General features: G+C 33.0%; 1 protein-coding gene across 1 annotated transcript in view; it reads right to left on the reverse strand.

The window, feature by feature from the left end:
• LOC119642358 (tudor and KH domain-containing protein homolog) overlaps nucleotides 1-13,866 on the reverse strand; it is a 17,510-nt gene extending 3,644 nt beyond the window's left edge. The window contains exons 1-5 of the mRNA XM_038041492.1: nucleotides 13,766-13,866; nucleotides 1,360-1,711; nucleotides 471-1,295; nucleotides 311-417; nucleotides 117-254 (exon numbers count right to left, since the gene is read on the reverse strand). Coding sequence (XP_037897420.1) covers nucleotides 117-254; nucleotides 311-417; nucleotides 471-1,295; nucleotides 1,360-1,640 — 1,351 coding nt within the window. The 5' untranslated portion in view covers nucleotides 1,641-1,711; nucleotides 13,766-13,866. The remainder of the gene's footprint in view (nucleotides 1-116; nucleotides 255-310; nucleotides 418-470; nucleotides 1,296-1,359; nucleotides 1,712-13,765) is intronic.
• Between the last annotated feature and the right edge of the window lie 117 nt (nucleotides 13,867-13,983).

The following is a 13,983-nucleotide window of genomic DNA, read 5'->3' on the forward strand; positions in this document are numbered from 1 at the left end:
CGCAGCAGGGTAATCGAATAAAGTTTAATCTCGCTACTTTTTTTTAATACCACATTATTGTAACAATAGCAAAATTTCATTTCTTAAGCTAGGAGACAAATAGGAACTTTACTAACCGTCTTGTATGTCGTAAAGCTCCACTCCCGGTACAGGAGAACCCTCGCGAGCGTCTGTATTACTGTTGTAGGCTTTAGCACGTTCTCTATAGGTCCTATAGGTGACTACTCGTGCTGTTAATTTTTTCCATCGAGCAACTAGCAAAACAAATTTTTCTTATAATTTTGAATTTCTTGCAATTTAAAATATAAACCTTGGGTTATATCTTCAAAAGCTTCTACAGAACGCGTGTCCCACATGCCATCATCATTTACTAACGTAGTTTTGACATTAGCCAAAAAACATTCAACTGCTTGAAATCTGTATCACAATAAATATTAGTTTTCTATTTTTCATTGTTTACAGTTTCTCACCTTAGTGTTAAATAATCAGTTCGCAGTTCGAAAACCTCGTGCGGTAATACATATTCACTATCTCCATAGTCCACAAAATACAAATCCAATACCAATTCCTCCGGATTATATTGATTAGGCAAAATTCCCACCACTTCAGCTCTGTACCATTTATTGTCATGCTTGAAAACGGTTGCTACAATTTGTCCTAGATAGGGTTCCTCAATTTTATGCATATTACGATTTTCTTTTGAACTGTAGTATTCAGTCATATTGTTAACCAAATCATCCAACTGCTTCGTTTTTGGGCCAATTATTTGCACCCAAAATTTTTCTGGAGTTGCTATGGCCGAAACGTAGACTTCCATAGGCTTTTCATCATTTTTAGCAGCCATTAACTTTTCGCGAGGTGGCAAATTTGAACTTAAAGAATTCTGAGAAGAATACAAACTCGATGTAATGCTGTTGAGCGGCGAACGGCGTGGCATACGCATTTCTTCGGCTTCTTTAACAGCTTGTGTCAATTTCATATCTTCCTCAATTTTATCTTCTATCATTTTGATGGCAATGTTCACTTGCCGATTATTGCCTGTTACAGTAATGCGACGGCTGTTTACATTATTTAGACCAGACTCTACCGAAACCTTGGCCAAAGAAATGCGACAAATCTCCTGCATAGCTTCCCCGCAACGACCCATAATTTTACCGCAAACATCTTGTGGTACGTAAACATGTTGGGTAATAATTGGAGAACGCTCCAGTTCTTTAGCCAACATTGAACGGGCTTCTTTAACATTATCAGGATAGCCTACAATTTCGCACAATTGACTCGAATCGTCTTTAGCTCTGCAATATAAATAAAAGTTTTATTTAATTTCCTCAAAGGTTTATTTTGCTTCTTGTTGCTTACCTAAAATTTATTTTCGTTTGGGTCTTTTCTTCTATAGATTTTATATTAGCTCCACTGCGTCCTGCTATTAAGGGTATATCCTGATTAGGTATTTTCACTTCAATATTCATGATTTTCGGTTTCTTTTTTTCAATCTTTTTTTTCTCACATTCATCCACTGAGTCGTCGTCATCACGGGCTCTAAAATAGGCAAAAAGCATAGCCCCTCCAATTGTACATAGACCAAGACCTATGATAAATTTTAAGGCGGGTGTATTGGCCAACGGTGTGTTTTGGAACATCTTATATATTTGTTATTGTTATACGGTATTTAACATATAATTCAAAAGTTATCATAGAGAGTGTACTGAAACTAAAAAATAAAAATTGTTTAAATGAACGCCTTGTAAATGATAAATCGCTTTGCAGATGACAATTACCTCATACGCATTCAGTAAATTGTTAGTTTGTGTTTTTTATGTCTCACAATTTTTCGTGTCATTTTTAAAACGTACAATTTTAACTGAATTAGGCGAAGTATAACATTTACTTACGTCTACTATAGGAGGAAGTTTAGTGATTTTTTCGTTTTATTTATATTGATCAGAACTACGAGATTTCAAGATATGAATTTTATATGCAATATCGGTACCTTCGAAACAGAATGATTTAATCGCTCCATTAGTAAAAGTCAGAAATAGTTGTAAAATAGTAGGTGTGCGAATTAAATGTTTTATATAGATCGCAACTGTCATATTGTTGTCCAAGAAAATTTGTATTTATACATGTCTCCAAGTATTTAAATTGATGAATTGGGATTTAAATTTGGATTATCGTTAAAGGTAAAATGTATTGAGCTTAATGAAGTTCCATAAGGCCAATAATAAAAAAAAAAGCAGTAAACATAAGCATACAATAAAATTAAACAATTACAATAATAGTTTATTTAGTCGTCTATGAAAACAAACTTTGCAAGCATACTCCTCGGTTGCCACCACTATTTTGTGCCTCATTCATTTTCGTGAGAAAATTGAACTAACGGGTTTAAACTCTACGTTCTTGACTTGTTTAACTTCCATTGTCTATAAAAGCGTGGAAAAATTTATAGACATCTAGTGATAAATGTCAAGGAACAACTTAATGAAGCAAGCGTACGGAGATGAATTATGTACATTTTTTCAAGACTAAACTGAGCTTCTTTGCCAAAGAAACTGTCAACTGCTTATGTTTAAGTCCACGGACCCCTTACACTTTTAGAAAAAGGGATGGATTATCGATGATAACGTTTTAATTGACTTCAAAGATTGATGAACAACAAATTGATAATTTTGTGCAATACTTCAGGTGCTGGTTTATAGTTATCGAGATCGAGTAAATCCGATTTGAATATGTTACACCACGGATTATATTCTATACTATTCGAAATTATTTTTCACTTCTATTACAGTTCGACGCAACTACTACGGATTATTGGAGTTTGAATGCAGCGTATACATTAAAATAAGATATATAAATGAATCCGTAACGCTAACACACAGACACACGCGCGAGCACATGTTTAAACGCAAATATTTATGCGCTAGATTTATATATAAACTCTATTTCTCTCCTGTTTTCCTTACTTGTTTTGCGTGTAACCACTTATCACGCGTTCGTAATTCAATACATAATATACTTTATAACTACTTATTAATTTATTTTTGTTATTTGGTTTTCAACAAAAAGCTTCTTACGCTTACATTGATTTTTCATGGTTTCTGAAGCAAGATTAAAATTGCCATCTTTGAAAGTGCAACCACTTCCATGCTGAGGCTCTTCGTCTTATTACGGAGGTGATGAAACTTCTGTTCAAGTGTTAGTTTCGGATGATTGATGAAACTGCCTTAAACATAATTCAAATTAATCAACGTAATGTTCAGGAATGAAAGTAAAAAATAGATCATCTTTTTAGAATCAGCAGGCGAACAGATCCGTAATTGGAAATTTACGTCGTTAGATTGTTAACTGACATTGCCCTGTCAATATTCTACCAAGCTTGTCTTAAACAACAACTCAAACGTCACGAAATACAATGCGTCTATTTTTGTAAGAGCATTTAATGTACGTCGAAATTCATATAATCTGAAGTATATGAGAATATCAATCTTCTAAACCGGCTTCTAGTGATGGCTTTTGCTTATTGTTGAACTCAAATGGCTTTCAAATTAATCTACAATTTAAGTTACGTCTATAGCGAATTACATTTTTTTGATTATTTGTACATATCCAATTTGTTAAATGTCCGAACGCAAAACAGAAACTTCGAGTTCTGAGATATTATATGGCTAATTAACTTAATGGCATCATCGAAATGGCACCCAAACTAAGTGAACATTTATCGCAATTAAGCGGTATATTACAAAGCGGTTTTTTATGAAGTCTGAAGTAAAGCTGGCCTTTAAAAATTAATGAGTACTTTTGTGTAAACCGTTGCGCCTGGGTGAAGTGATTATCATTGTAGAAACAGGGCTCGTATACAAGATCTATTTGATTCACTAACCCCTCGTGCGCCTACCAAGACATTACAGTAACTTCATTATACACCTTAATGCGATAATTCCAATGAACCTTAAGGTATATGGAGGTACCTTAGCAGGAGTAGTTTAGTAGGAGGAGTGTGACACTTGGATGTTCGAGGAAAGGCATGAATTAAATTGAATAGTTGATTGAATGCAAACTATTTATGTTTATGCGAAAATTATTCCTCAATGCTTCATTTTGTGAATCTTTATCGTTCCGCTTATGAATTAAGATTAAATCTTGTTTGTAATCAGATACTCAACACATTAAGATGTAAATGGTCTGATGTACAATAAAGGCTTAAATTCATATACTATTTAAGCAGTTATGTACTAGATAAAATTCATTTTCAGCACTTAAATACGTAGTTAACAAGTATGAGATAGACTATTACAATAGGTTCATCAAAAAGATTTCTCTCACTATTTAGATAGCATTTTAAGAAAGATACGCCATTGCAAAGTTCATATTATTCAATTATAGGTACTGAACTGTTTTCCCTGCTTCTTGTAATGTGTACAAAAGATTAAAACCGCTCTAAACACACAGCCGGCTTCCCCTCTTATTCCTAATGGGTAACCTCCTCAATGCATAAAAAGAGTTAACCGCCCGATCACCAACAATGGGGATTAGTGAATTGTGCGATATGTTCGTTTGAGGATTAACGGGTAAAAGTGGTGAACTGCTTTTTTTCCACAATGTGTGTGATCATTAAAGAGATTGAGAAATACTTTTCGCTCCGTTTTGTCATAGTGAGTTTGCTCTAATATACCCCTAACAGTTACGTTTCATGCCTCATGGTTTAATTAATAAATTACTTGAAAAAATCTCTTTTTGTCTCCATTAAACTAGTCTTTTGTTGCACCATTTCGTTGGAGCTTTTTTTTTTTTGTTTGCACCGTTTACGATGCCATGTATCGGGCTTGTAAACCTGGCTAGATTCGATATGTGTTTGTGTTAGTAATATGCCATACCCATAAATTTTGAAATTTTTCTTCAGACAGACAAAGAAATTTATGCTACTTGTCCAAAAAATGCATTTGTTGGGTTTTGCACTAAGCCTGAATTTCTCTAACGTTGCAAGCACGATTCCAAGGTATTTTAATTTTATTTATGCTCGTTCTCGTTCGTACTGAACATGCGAACATCGCCAATACCGGCGAAAAAAAATCCAATCCATTCTATACTCCGTTTAGGTATCTTTGAAATTTTTGCGAGGAATTTGTAAGTTTTTCGCTATTGCAGTATTATTAATGCGGTATTGTATTGTAGCTTTAAATACGTCTTCTTTTTTTTATTACCTCGGCTAATTTTAATGAAAAGAGAGCGTATATTAAAAGAATGGTAATACTTTATATGGCCATTGGTAGCTACATTTTGTTGTTATTCAGAGAGAGAAAAAAAGGATCCGTGTTATAATAATTAAATTAAATTAAAGCCATGCTTGGACAGACAATAAACCATCGATTCAAGTTATTGCTAATCGTGGAAAGTAAAGTGGGGAGAATCATGTGGAGAGGGTAGCACAACACACTTTAGTGTTGAGTTTTGCCAACGGAGGCTGAGCATCATCATTTCTGAAAATTGCATTATCATGAATTTTTGCGTATTTCACCCATTTTTGGACTCAGTTGTACAAGTTACTGTTGGTCGCATTACTTAGCTTGGTTAAAGCAACTAGTAATATGCAATACACCGGTGACTCCCATCTTTCCAATCAATGCGATTATAATTCCTGCCGCTTTTCTTCCCGTTCCATATGAACACAAAACAGACGCAGACAAAAAACATGTAGACTTTCTCTAGCGGAGGTTTCTGCATTAGGTTTACTATTTCACTATTGTGAAAGCATGTATGTGGTATTCATCGAATATTTGCATTTATAAACATGTTTGCTGTAAATACATGTACATGTGCATGTCATGTAAGTTTTCCAAACAGCGTGTGTTGTGTGTATTTTCATAACCCGTTTGTTGGACGTAAAGTACAAGACGAAGCATAGAATGCTTTATTGAAATTCAGTTCGTTTTTCTTTTGGAAGCCTTACAAACGAGTGACTACTCATACTCAATTTAAGTTGATGAAGATTTTCGATATCACTTATAACTTTAATTTATTGTAATATTATTATAAATGATTTAACAGTACCCTTTTCTATTTTATTTTTAGTCGCAGGCCAAATGATAACAAAAATAAAAAAAATGAAATATAATAATAAATACGTAAATAAATGAATGAAAATTTGGCACAAATGTATACTTTTAAGTTTTTAGTACAAAGAAAAAATTTTTAAAGCTCCATGCGTGTAAAAAACACTTCTTTAAAGGTATTTTAAAAGCAAATAAGAAATACTATAGTGAGCTTATTCGGAACCTTTCAGGATTTTTGCTGCTAACAAATACGTTTCGAGAATACATTCTAATAAAACTATGCGCAGTTAGCATTAACGTAACACATGTAAATATGTTATTGTATAAATTTTAGATAATACGCAAATATTTATCATAGAGAGATATTTTATAATAGTTTATATGACAAATAATTTACTATAATAAACGTCCTTAGACTTTTGCTTTAAAACCGTAAGAAACATTAAGAAAATCCAATTTATACAGTCTTACGAATGATGGCCCTGGAGCTGGCTGGAATCAGTCGATTTTGTTACCTTTCAAGTATGTAGAAATCGTTATTAGACTTAGTTGGAACATTGATAGCTGTGAAGCTTATCTATAATAGTAAAAATTTTGGGATGAGGACTTAACGTAATGAAAGACTGGCTTGATATATATATATATATATAGTTGATTTTTCCTTCCTTAGATTAATAACGGCTATTGACTACTTTTCAAATTTCATACCCGACTTATACATTACTACAAGTATCTGTGTGTAGAATTAAACATGTCTCTTATGTGTAAATCAGATCGAAAATCAACGGAAGATATTATCACGAGACAAGTCTACCGAAGTCTACTGCCGAAGATTTCAAGATTTTGGTGAGATCTTTTCAATGTCCCTCCTTATCTGCAAATAAGACTATGCAGCCTGCTTAAAAGAAATAATTGCTCAGTAGCAGTGGGAAGTTCTCACGCATAAGCAAATCGGAATGTCATGAGAAATGTCAAGCACCCTTCTAAAGATACACTTTTACAATAAGCACACTCTGTCTCAGAATGGTCTCGGGTGCGCGCTACCAAATATTAATCTAAACAATACGCCGGGTTCAGAGTTAGAAGAAGAATTGTAAATAGAAAAAATTACAGAATGACTTCGAATGGTTTCGAGGTTGAATTCGTAATTTTAAAATACTTTCACACAACCATTGAGCATTTTAAAAAACTCGCTAGTGGACGTAATTGTTTGAGTAAAGCTTTTCCTTTCAAAAGGGAAGTCGAACTCTCGCCCACTTTTGAAAATTGTACCAAATTAATGACATTGTCTCAAAGGTACTAAATTATCTTTGCCTTAGGAATAAGAAATAAACATAGTGATGCCGTACACATCAGCGGAAATATCCGCAAAAAAAATTCCGTATACCTACAGAAAGCTGAAAATCTGAAACAAACTAAAAGCGTAACTTGCTAACAATTGAGTGATAAATGTTGCGGCAACATTACACTATTCTTTTGTTTTATTTTATATTGACCTTGATAATGCAATATTCCGTTAAGGTAAACCAATTTGACTATTAAGAATACGCTTTCTTTTAATTTTTGGTCTACATATTAAGTGCAAAGCGCTAAACAAGTTTTATTGGTTGTAACGAACAGTAAAAGCAGTTTTCCAAGAATGAAAACTTTATAAAGAATAAAAAAGCTCTGTTTTCTTTAAAATTATGCTTAGCTGCACTCACTGCGGGCCTGAAATCCACCTCGATTCACAGTCATCTGAGAGTAAATGAGCAACTACTTGACTTGTTAAATTGTAATCAATTCAATTTCTTCTTTTTCAATAAATTTTAGTTTAGCAATGTTCTTCCTTTAAATGATATATTTGGAGAACTATGTCGAAGAGTTTTAAAATAAGGTGCTACATGGCTTATTTGAATTAATAAGCTATACCGATATGCGAGCCTAAAACTCTTTAATAACTAACCTGCGAATAACTCAGCTATTATGCTACTATTATAGTATTTCTACCTTTTTTCCTATCTTTGTTCTCTTTATCTTCTTATTCATATATATTACTATATTAATATTTTTACTCCCACCACTTGTATAATGAGTACATACTGTCTTCACCATTGCGTCGTGTAACATTCAGACGTTCCGTAAAACATATGTATAATGATGCTATAGACATTATGTGGCCAAGGTCTACCAGCAGTTTGAAAAATCACCACTAATGTCTGCAAACGGTAAGGGTGGGCTACACACATCTTCTTTAATCTTTGAATATGCAAATCAGTACCATATGTAACAATACAAGATCTCAAGAGTTCAGATCAGACAGTTCAGACAGTCCACATCGTCCGCCGATCCACTCAGACCACTCTTCTTAATATGTAGGTAAGTTTATTTAATATATTTTTTGTGTTCAGTGTAGTGTAATATACTTTGCTTATGCAATTGGCAAACTTTGTTTTACGAGGACATTTGAAGGTGAAGCAAGCGAAAGAGCGAGCGAATCAAGGAGAATTTAAACAGACACACGCAATCAGCGGAGAGAATTTCTTAGCTTTTGTTTCCTTCTATCAAAAAACATATGTATTTTTTCTTATGCACATCCTGAGTGGTTTTTGTTAATTTTTAGAGACCTGCCGTTTGATTTTTAAAAATTAAGAGAGTCTGAATTTGGCGAGAATTGAAAGAGAATTAAAAGAGAATTAAAAGTCTGCTATTTACAATTAACGGGAAAAAAGACTTGATCCAAAAATTGTTTTTCTTTTTTATTCGTAAAAAAGTTTTTATTATTTCTATGAATTCGTTAATTAAGAATTTTCATTTTGCTTTAAATATGGTTCTAAATTTTGATAAGTGTCGTGTATGTACTCATAAATTAATTTAAGTAAATACTGAAACAATTTATTAATCACCAAATCACCCAAATCTGTACTGTTAAGAAATTCATCCATTAAAGGTAGAAAACTTTCGCAATCACCGTCTGAAATTAACAAGCAAAACTCATAAATAATAATAGCTAATAGGATACAAAGAAAACTGAAGCATTTACCGATCAGATGGCACAATTCAATTGACTTGAAAAATAAAAGAGTTTGTATATAATTGAAGACATTGTCGACATCATATTCAATCAGCGTAATATAGCAGCGCACCACACTTTATAAGGAGGTCGAACGGATCACCTAAATAGTTAAGCAATTCCAAGGCTTTAGCTAAAATGCGCGTAAGACTTATTAAAAGTATATAGGCCGATTTGGGATTAAAAATTCGCATACAGTGGAAAAACGGTATACCACAAGAGCTTTGTCGAAATTTATTCACATCCGAAAAAAGATCCACTTTAACGATAACATTTACTTCACCACGTTTGCCGTGCATCGACTGGAAAAACTGGAATCCATCCGAAAAGAACCGTACCTTTGTCATGTGTAGCCGGACTAAATAACTCTAAGCAAAGAGGATTCAAACTGATATTTACTTTTCCAATGGAGTAGCTAACAAGAAAAAAAAGTTGGTCTAGCATAAGGATGGGGTTTGCTTACGTAAATGAGATAACTTCTTTTACGATGGCGAGAAAAAATATTGGCGTGAGCGATGAGACAGTCAATCTGCTTTGGGGAATGAAGAAAACAGCTCTTCAGTTCATGTATGTAAAGTAGACTTACTCAAAAATAACTCAAAAACGCAATGTCAGTTGCTAACAGTAGAAACACAAATCATCCCAGAAATTGATAATTAGCAATTTTTAAAATGGGTTTAGTTTATCATCACACGATTCTTGAAACAACCGTTCATCGCTCTAATGCTCGCAAAAAAAATGTTAATTAAGCGAAGTGTTCGCGAACGAATTAAGGGATAATGTCACAGCGTGCATCTTTTGACCAAATTTTGCTTGGCGGTGTAAGCTCCCACTAATGATGCTCAAGAGTGATATCCAAAAGGGAGTCGAAAATTTTATGTGCATAAAAAGATTTTTTTTCTTTTGAACAAAATCACTATTAAAACGACTTAAATCTAACTGTACTTAATTCATATTTTTCTCGAAGTTTTGAGATCGCTGCCCTTCAATTTTTAACTCTCAGTCGACTAACTTCGAATTTCAAGTGCATTTTTATAAGAACATTCTCTAGTGACAAGTAGGATTTTTGTTTGGTTGATATTATTACCTAAATCCTGTACATGTATCGACACGAACTTGTACGACTCAGCGTCTCGTGACAGTTTTTCTTTAGACAAAACGGAAATGAACGAACGATAGGAACTAAATCAGAATGTTAAGCTTCGCATATATTCACTTAAGGTTCTCCACTTTCATTTTCATTCATTTTATAGCTAAATTAATATAATTCAGTTCTCCGCCGCTAGAGTAGAACTAGAGCGTCGCTCATATTACTTATTTTTCATTCTATTAACAAGGAGCAGTTCTAATACTTTCTTTTTTATACCGACTGCACATTATATATTAGAGTTTCTAAATATAAGCAAAGTATAGAAATATGCTACTGCAGTCCTGTTGGATATTTTACTTTTAAGCCGCGTCATTAGTCGATTATAAAATAATGTTAATGGTTTCTGAAAATCAAGTAAATTGACTATAGATAGCAGCGAAAGCTGATCGACTGAACTTTTTCGTTTCGCCGGGGTATGTCCCATTAGATTAAAATATATATTTAATACCTTGGTCAAAAAATGAGACGAGCCTTTGACCATCACTTTAAAGTTTATGCTTGATAAAACTGTTATTAACATTTCAAAGGAGTTCCTTGTCATATGGCTTAGTTGATAAACTGAAGTCTTTCATAACTACTGGAAATTGTCTGTTTTTGGATCGTAAACATAGATGAATAAAAAAAAAAAATTTGTGACATTGTTTTTTCCTTTTAGAAGAAATTGAGTTAGTTTGGATCTGAGCAAGATTCCGAAACATTTAGTCAAAAGTTGTTTAAAATGAAGGAAATTGCTTGAAATGGTATACCATTATCGTCTCTACATATAAATCCCTAACATTTAACCATGTATCAGTGCTGACAACAAAAACCTAAGTTTTTTGATACTTTTATCGATTATTGCGATTTAAGGCCTTTCCGGACGTGCCTGGCTTTCAACTGTTTCTCTTCCAGTTTAAAGGTCTTTGCATCGTCGACCCTTTGATTGTACTATTGCCTAATCACTATGACACTATTTTAATAATTTCAACGAATCTGTTATTTTTCCATTTTGAAAACCCTACAAAAAGACTTACAACAATAACAAATCGAATAACTTGAAACTTCTATCAGATGTTAAGGACAGTTGTACGGGACAGTGTTAATACGCGGAGCGCGCATACATTTTAGAGACAGACTTGTCTTTGGTCCATAAGCTGGGCAAACATTTTTATAATGTATGTCCACGTTTCTGTGTGTACTGCGATACTGTACTGTTCATAACGTTCGTTTGGGTTGTCAGCTTCTCTTCAGCCTGCCAGCAATGCAGCCCCTGCGCTCTTGTTAATCTCTGATTATTTGCCCCTAGAAGATTTTTCTTCTTAATAACTACCATTTACCCCCAGACTCATTATCGTATTTGTTGACTTCCCTCTTCTTATCTATAAGCAAGATTTTCACTTCACTAGTTATTTCAACTTCATTATCGTCATTATATCAAAGATTGGCAATTTTGGCAACATTTAGTGATTTAATACGCACTAACAGTTCGTACAACTCTAGGCAACAACAAAACATATAGGTCCTCGTCTTTGAAACAAGAACAGATGTTTTTGATCTTGGCAACAGCAAAACATTTCAAATTATTGAAGAGCATTTTAAATTAAATACCATCTATGAAGAAATGATGAAGGTATTTTTATAAAGGATTTATAAAGAGAGTAGAAATTACAATAATTTTTTTAAAAGTCAGTCTAATGTTTATTTTTATCGTTCTAAATGTTTGCCGTATTTGACATTTTACTACCTAAACTAAATGGAAGATAGTTTAAGACCGGCTATGCGGCCACCAACTAATTTAAAAGAATGTTTTGAGCGTTTACCGAGACGGATTTGATCCTCGTTACACTTTACCCGTCATATAAAATTACGAAAGCCTATGCAGTTGTTGGAAGACCATGAGCGTTTTCAAGAGATTGAAAAAATTTGTTCTTTGGAACTGTTGGAGGTTTTTGATCTCGCTCGCGTATCTTTTACAAATCTGCCAATAGATGCTTTGTCATTCCTTAGCCAATTCTTTCAATTCTTTGAAAATTATATAAGTCAGGCATGCTCAATGCATCCTCCTTAATGTAACAATGCTTGACTTTTACTTTGACATTACAATTTTAATTTATATTTTACGAATTTCAATGCAATTTATTCATATAAATTTAATAACATTTTTTTCGGCAATTTGAACGATTGGGATACTTTTAAAACTGTATCCCAATGACCACTTGTTATGTCCTGAACAAAGCCATCAACGCTGTCTAGGGTATCTAAAGACACAGCAGTTTTCTCTTGCAAACTTTGCAAACTCATATATATATTAGACCTTTGAGTTCAAAATCTTTCAAAACTTTTTCCTCTTGTGTGTGTACACATCAGGCGGCAACATAAATTGATAATTTTCTTTTTGCAAGGCAGAATATAATACATGCCCACTTTTCAATTAAAATTTCCATATTTTTTCAAAAATAAGCAAAAGAATTGAAATAAAAAATATCTGATCACTTTTTACACGTGGACAGTGCCATTGTGAATTATAGCACATTTTGCATTGTTGTTGTGCTGCTCAAGTGCAATAAAATGATATATGTATAGGCCCCGTTTTTTAACGATCTTTCTATCGCTATTTATGTAGAAATATATTGGGAAACATAAATTAGCAATTTTATTCATTTATTTATTTTATTCATTCATATACACGATATAAGCCGTAAGGGCCGAAACGTTATAGTATATTCATCCCAATTCATAAAGCAACTAATGAAGAAAAATATCACCATCTAAAAGATTCAAATATATGGGAAAGAATTCCAGTGATAGTCACTACCAGTTTGTCCTTATTGTCTTTCAAATATAATAGCAAACTGCAAATCTGAAAGCATCTCTTCTGCATTGACTAGATATGTAATAATAGAACACCAACATGATTTGAAAGGCAAAAAAAAAAAACATAAATATCAAATATTTAGTTAAAGAGAAGTTTAGGTTTAACTACAAAAAACGAAAGACAGCTCTAAATATAGATGAGTGACATAACGTTGACAATAAAGGAAAACAAAACATTAGTATTGTCTGTTCATTTCAACGCAGAATAATGTAAAGTAGTATATAAATAATTGAATTAATAAAATTCTTGCGTGTGCCTTGAAGCAGATTTTATTTAGGGATTTGTGTACTGTTTATTATACGTTTACGACCATTTCTAAGATGTGAATGATGGATAAACAAACATACACAACATTTCGGTTTAACATGTTGGCTCAGGCAAATGCCAGCACTGGTTTATATAAACGTGTAGAAAAAAATATGAAAACTTTTAAAATGTACATAAAAATTTAACTTTTTAGCAGTAAAATTGAATGTTTTTATACACTTTATTACCGGCTTATAATTAAGAGCAGCCAATAGTTTACCTTCACAAAAAATAATAGATTTAATTTTTTAGCTTAGTTTGATTGATATTAAACAAACATACAACTTTCAAACGCACATAACACTTTTAATGTTGCCACGAAATCTACGGAGTTTTCAAGATTATAATATTCTCACCTTGTTTTATCCCAAGGAGCTCAAAAAAATCTTTTAAGGAAATTGTAATTGCACAGCAAAATTGTTAACGTTCACTTTATTACAGAGAACAATTCGATTATATCATTTGTGCATTCACATTTGCATGAAGTTATCAACACAAATTTCGCATACACATGATTTTGCAAAGACTGTATAGAGAAACGCTAAACAAAAAATGTGCCATACAGGAAGATAAA

This window comes from Glossina fuscipes, unplaced genomic scaffold (assembly GCF_014805625.2).
Source record: "Glossina fuscipes isolate IAEA_lab_2018 unplaced genomic scaffold, Yale_Gfus_2 222, whole genome shotgun sequence".
In the NCBI taxonomy this organism is placed as follows: Eukaryota; Metazoa; Arthropoda; class Insecta; order Diptera; family Glossinidae; genus Glossina; species Glossina fuscipes.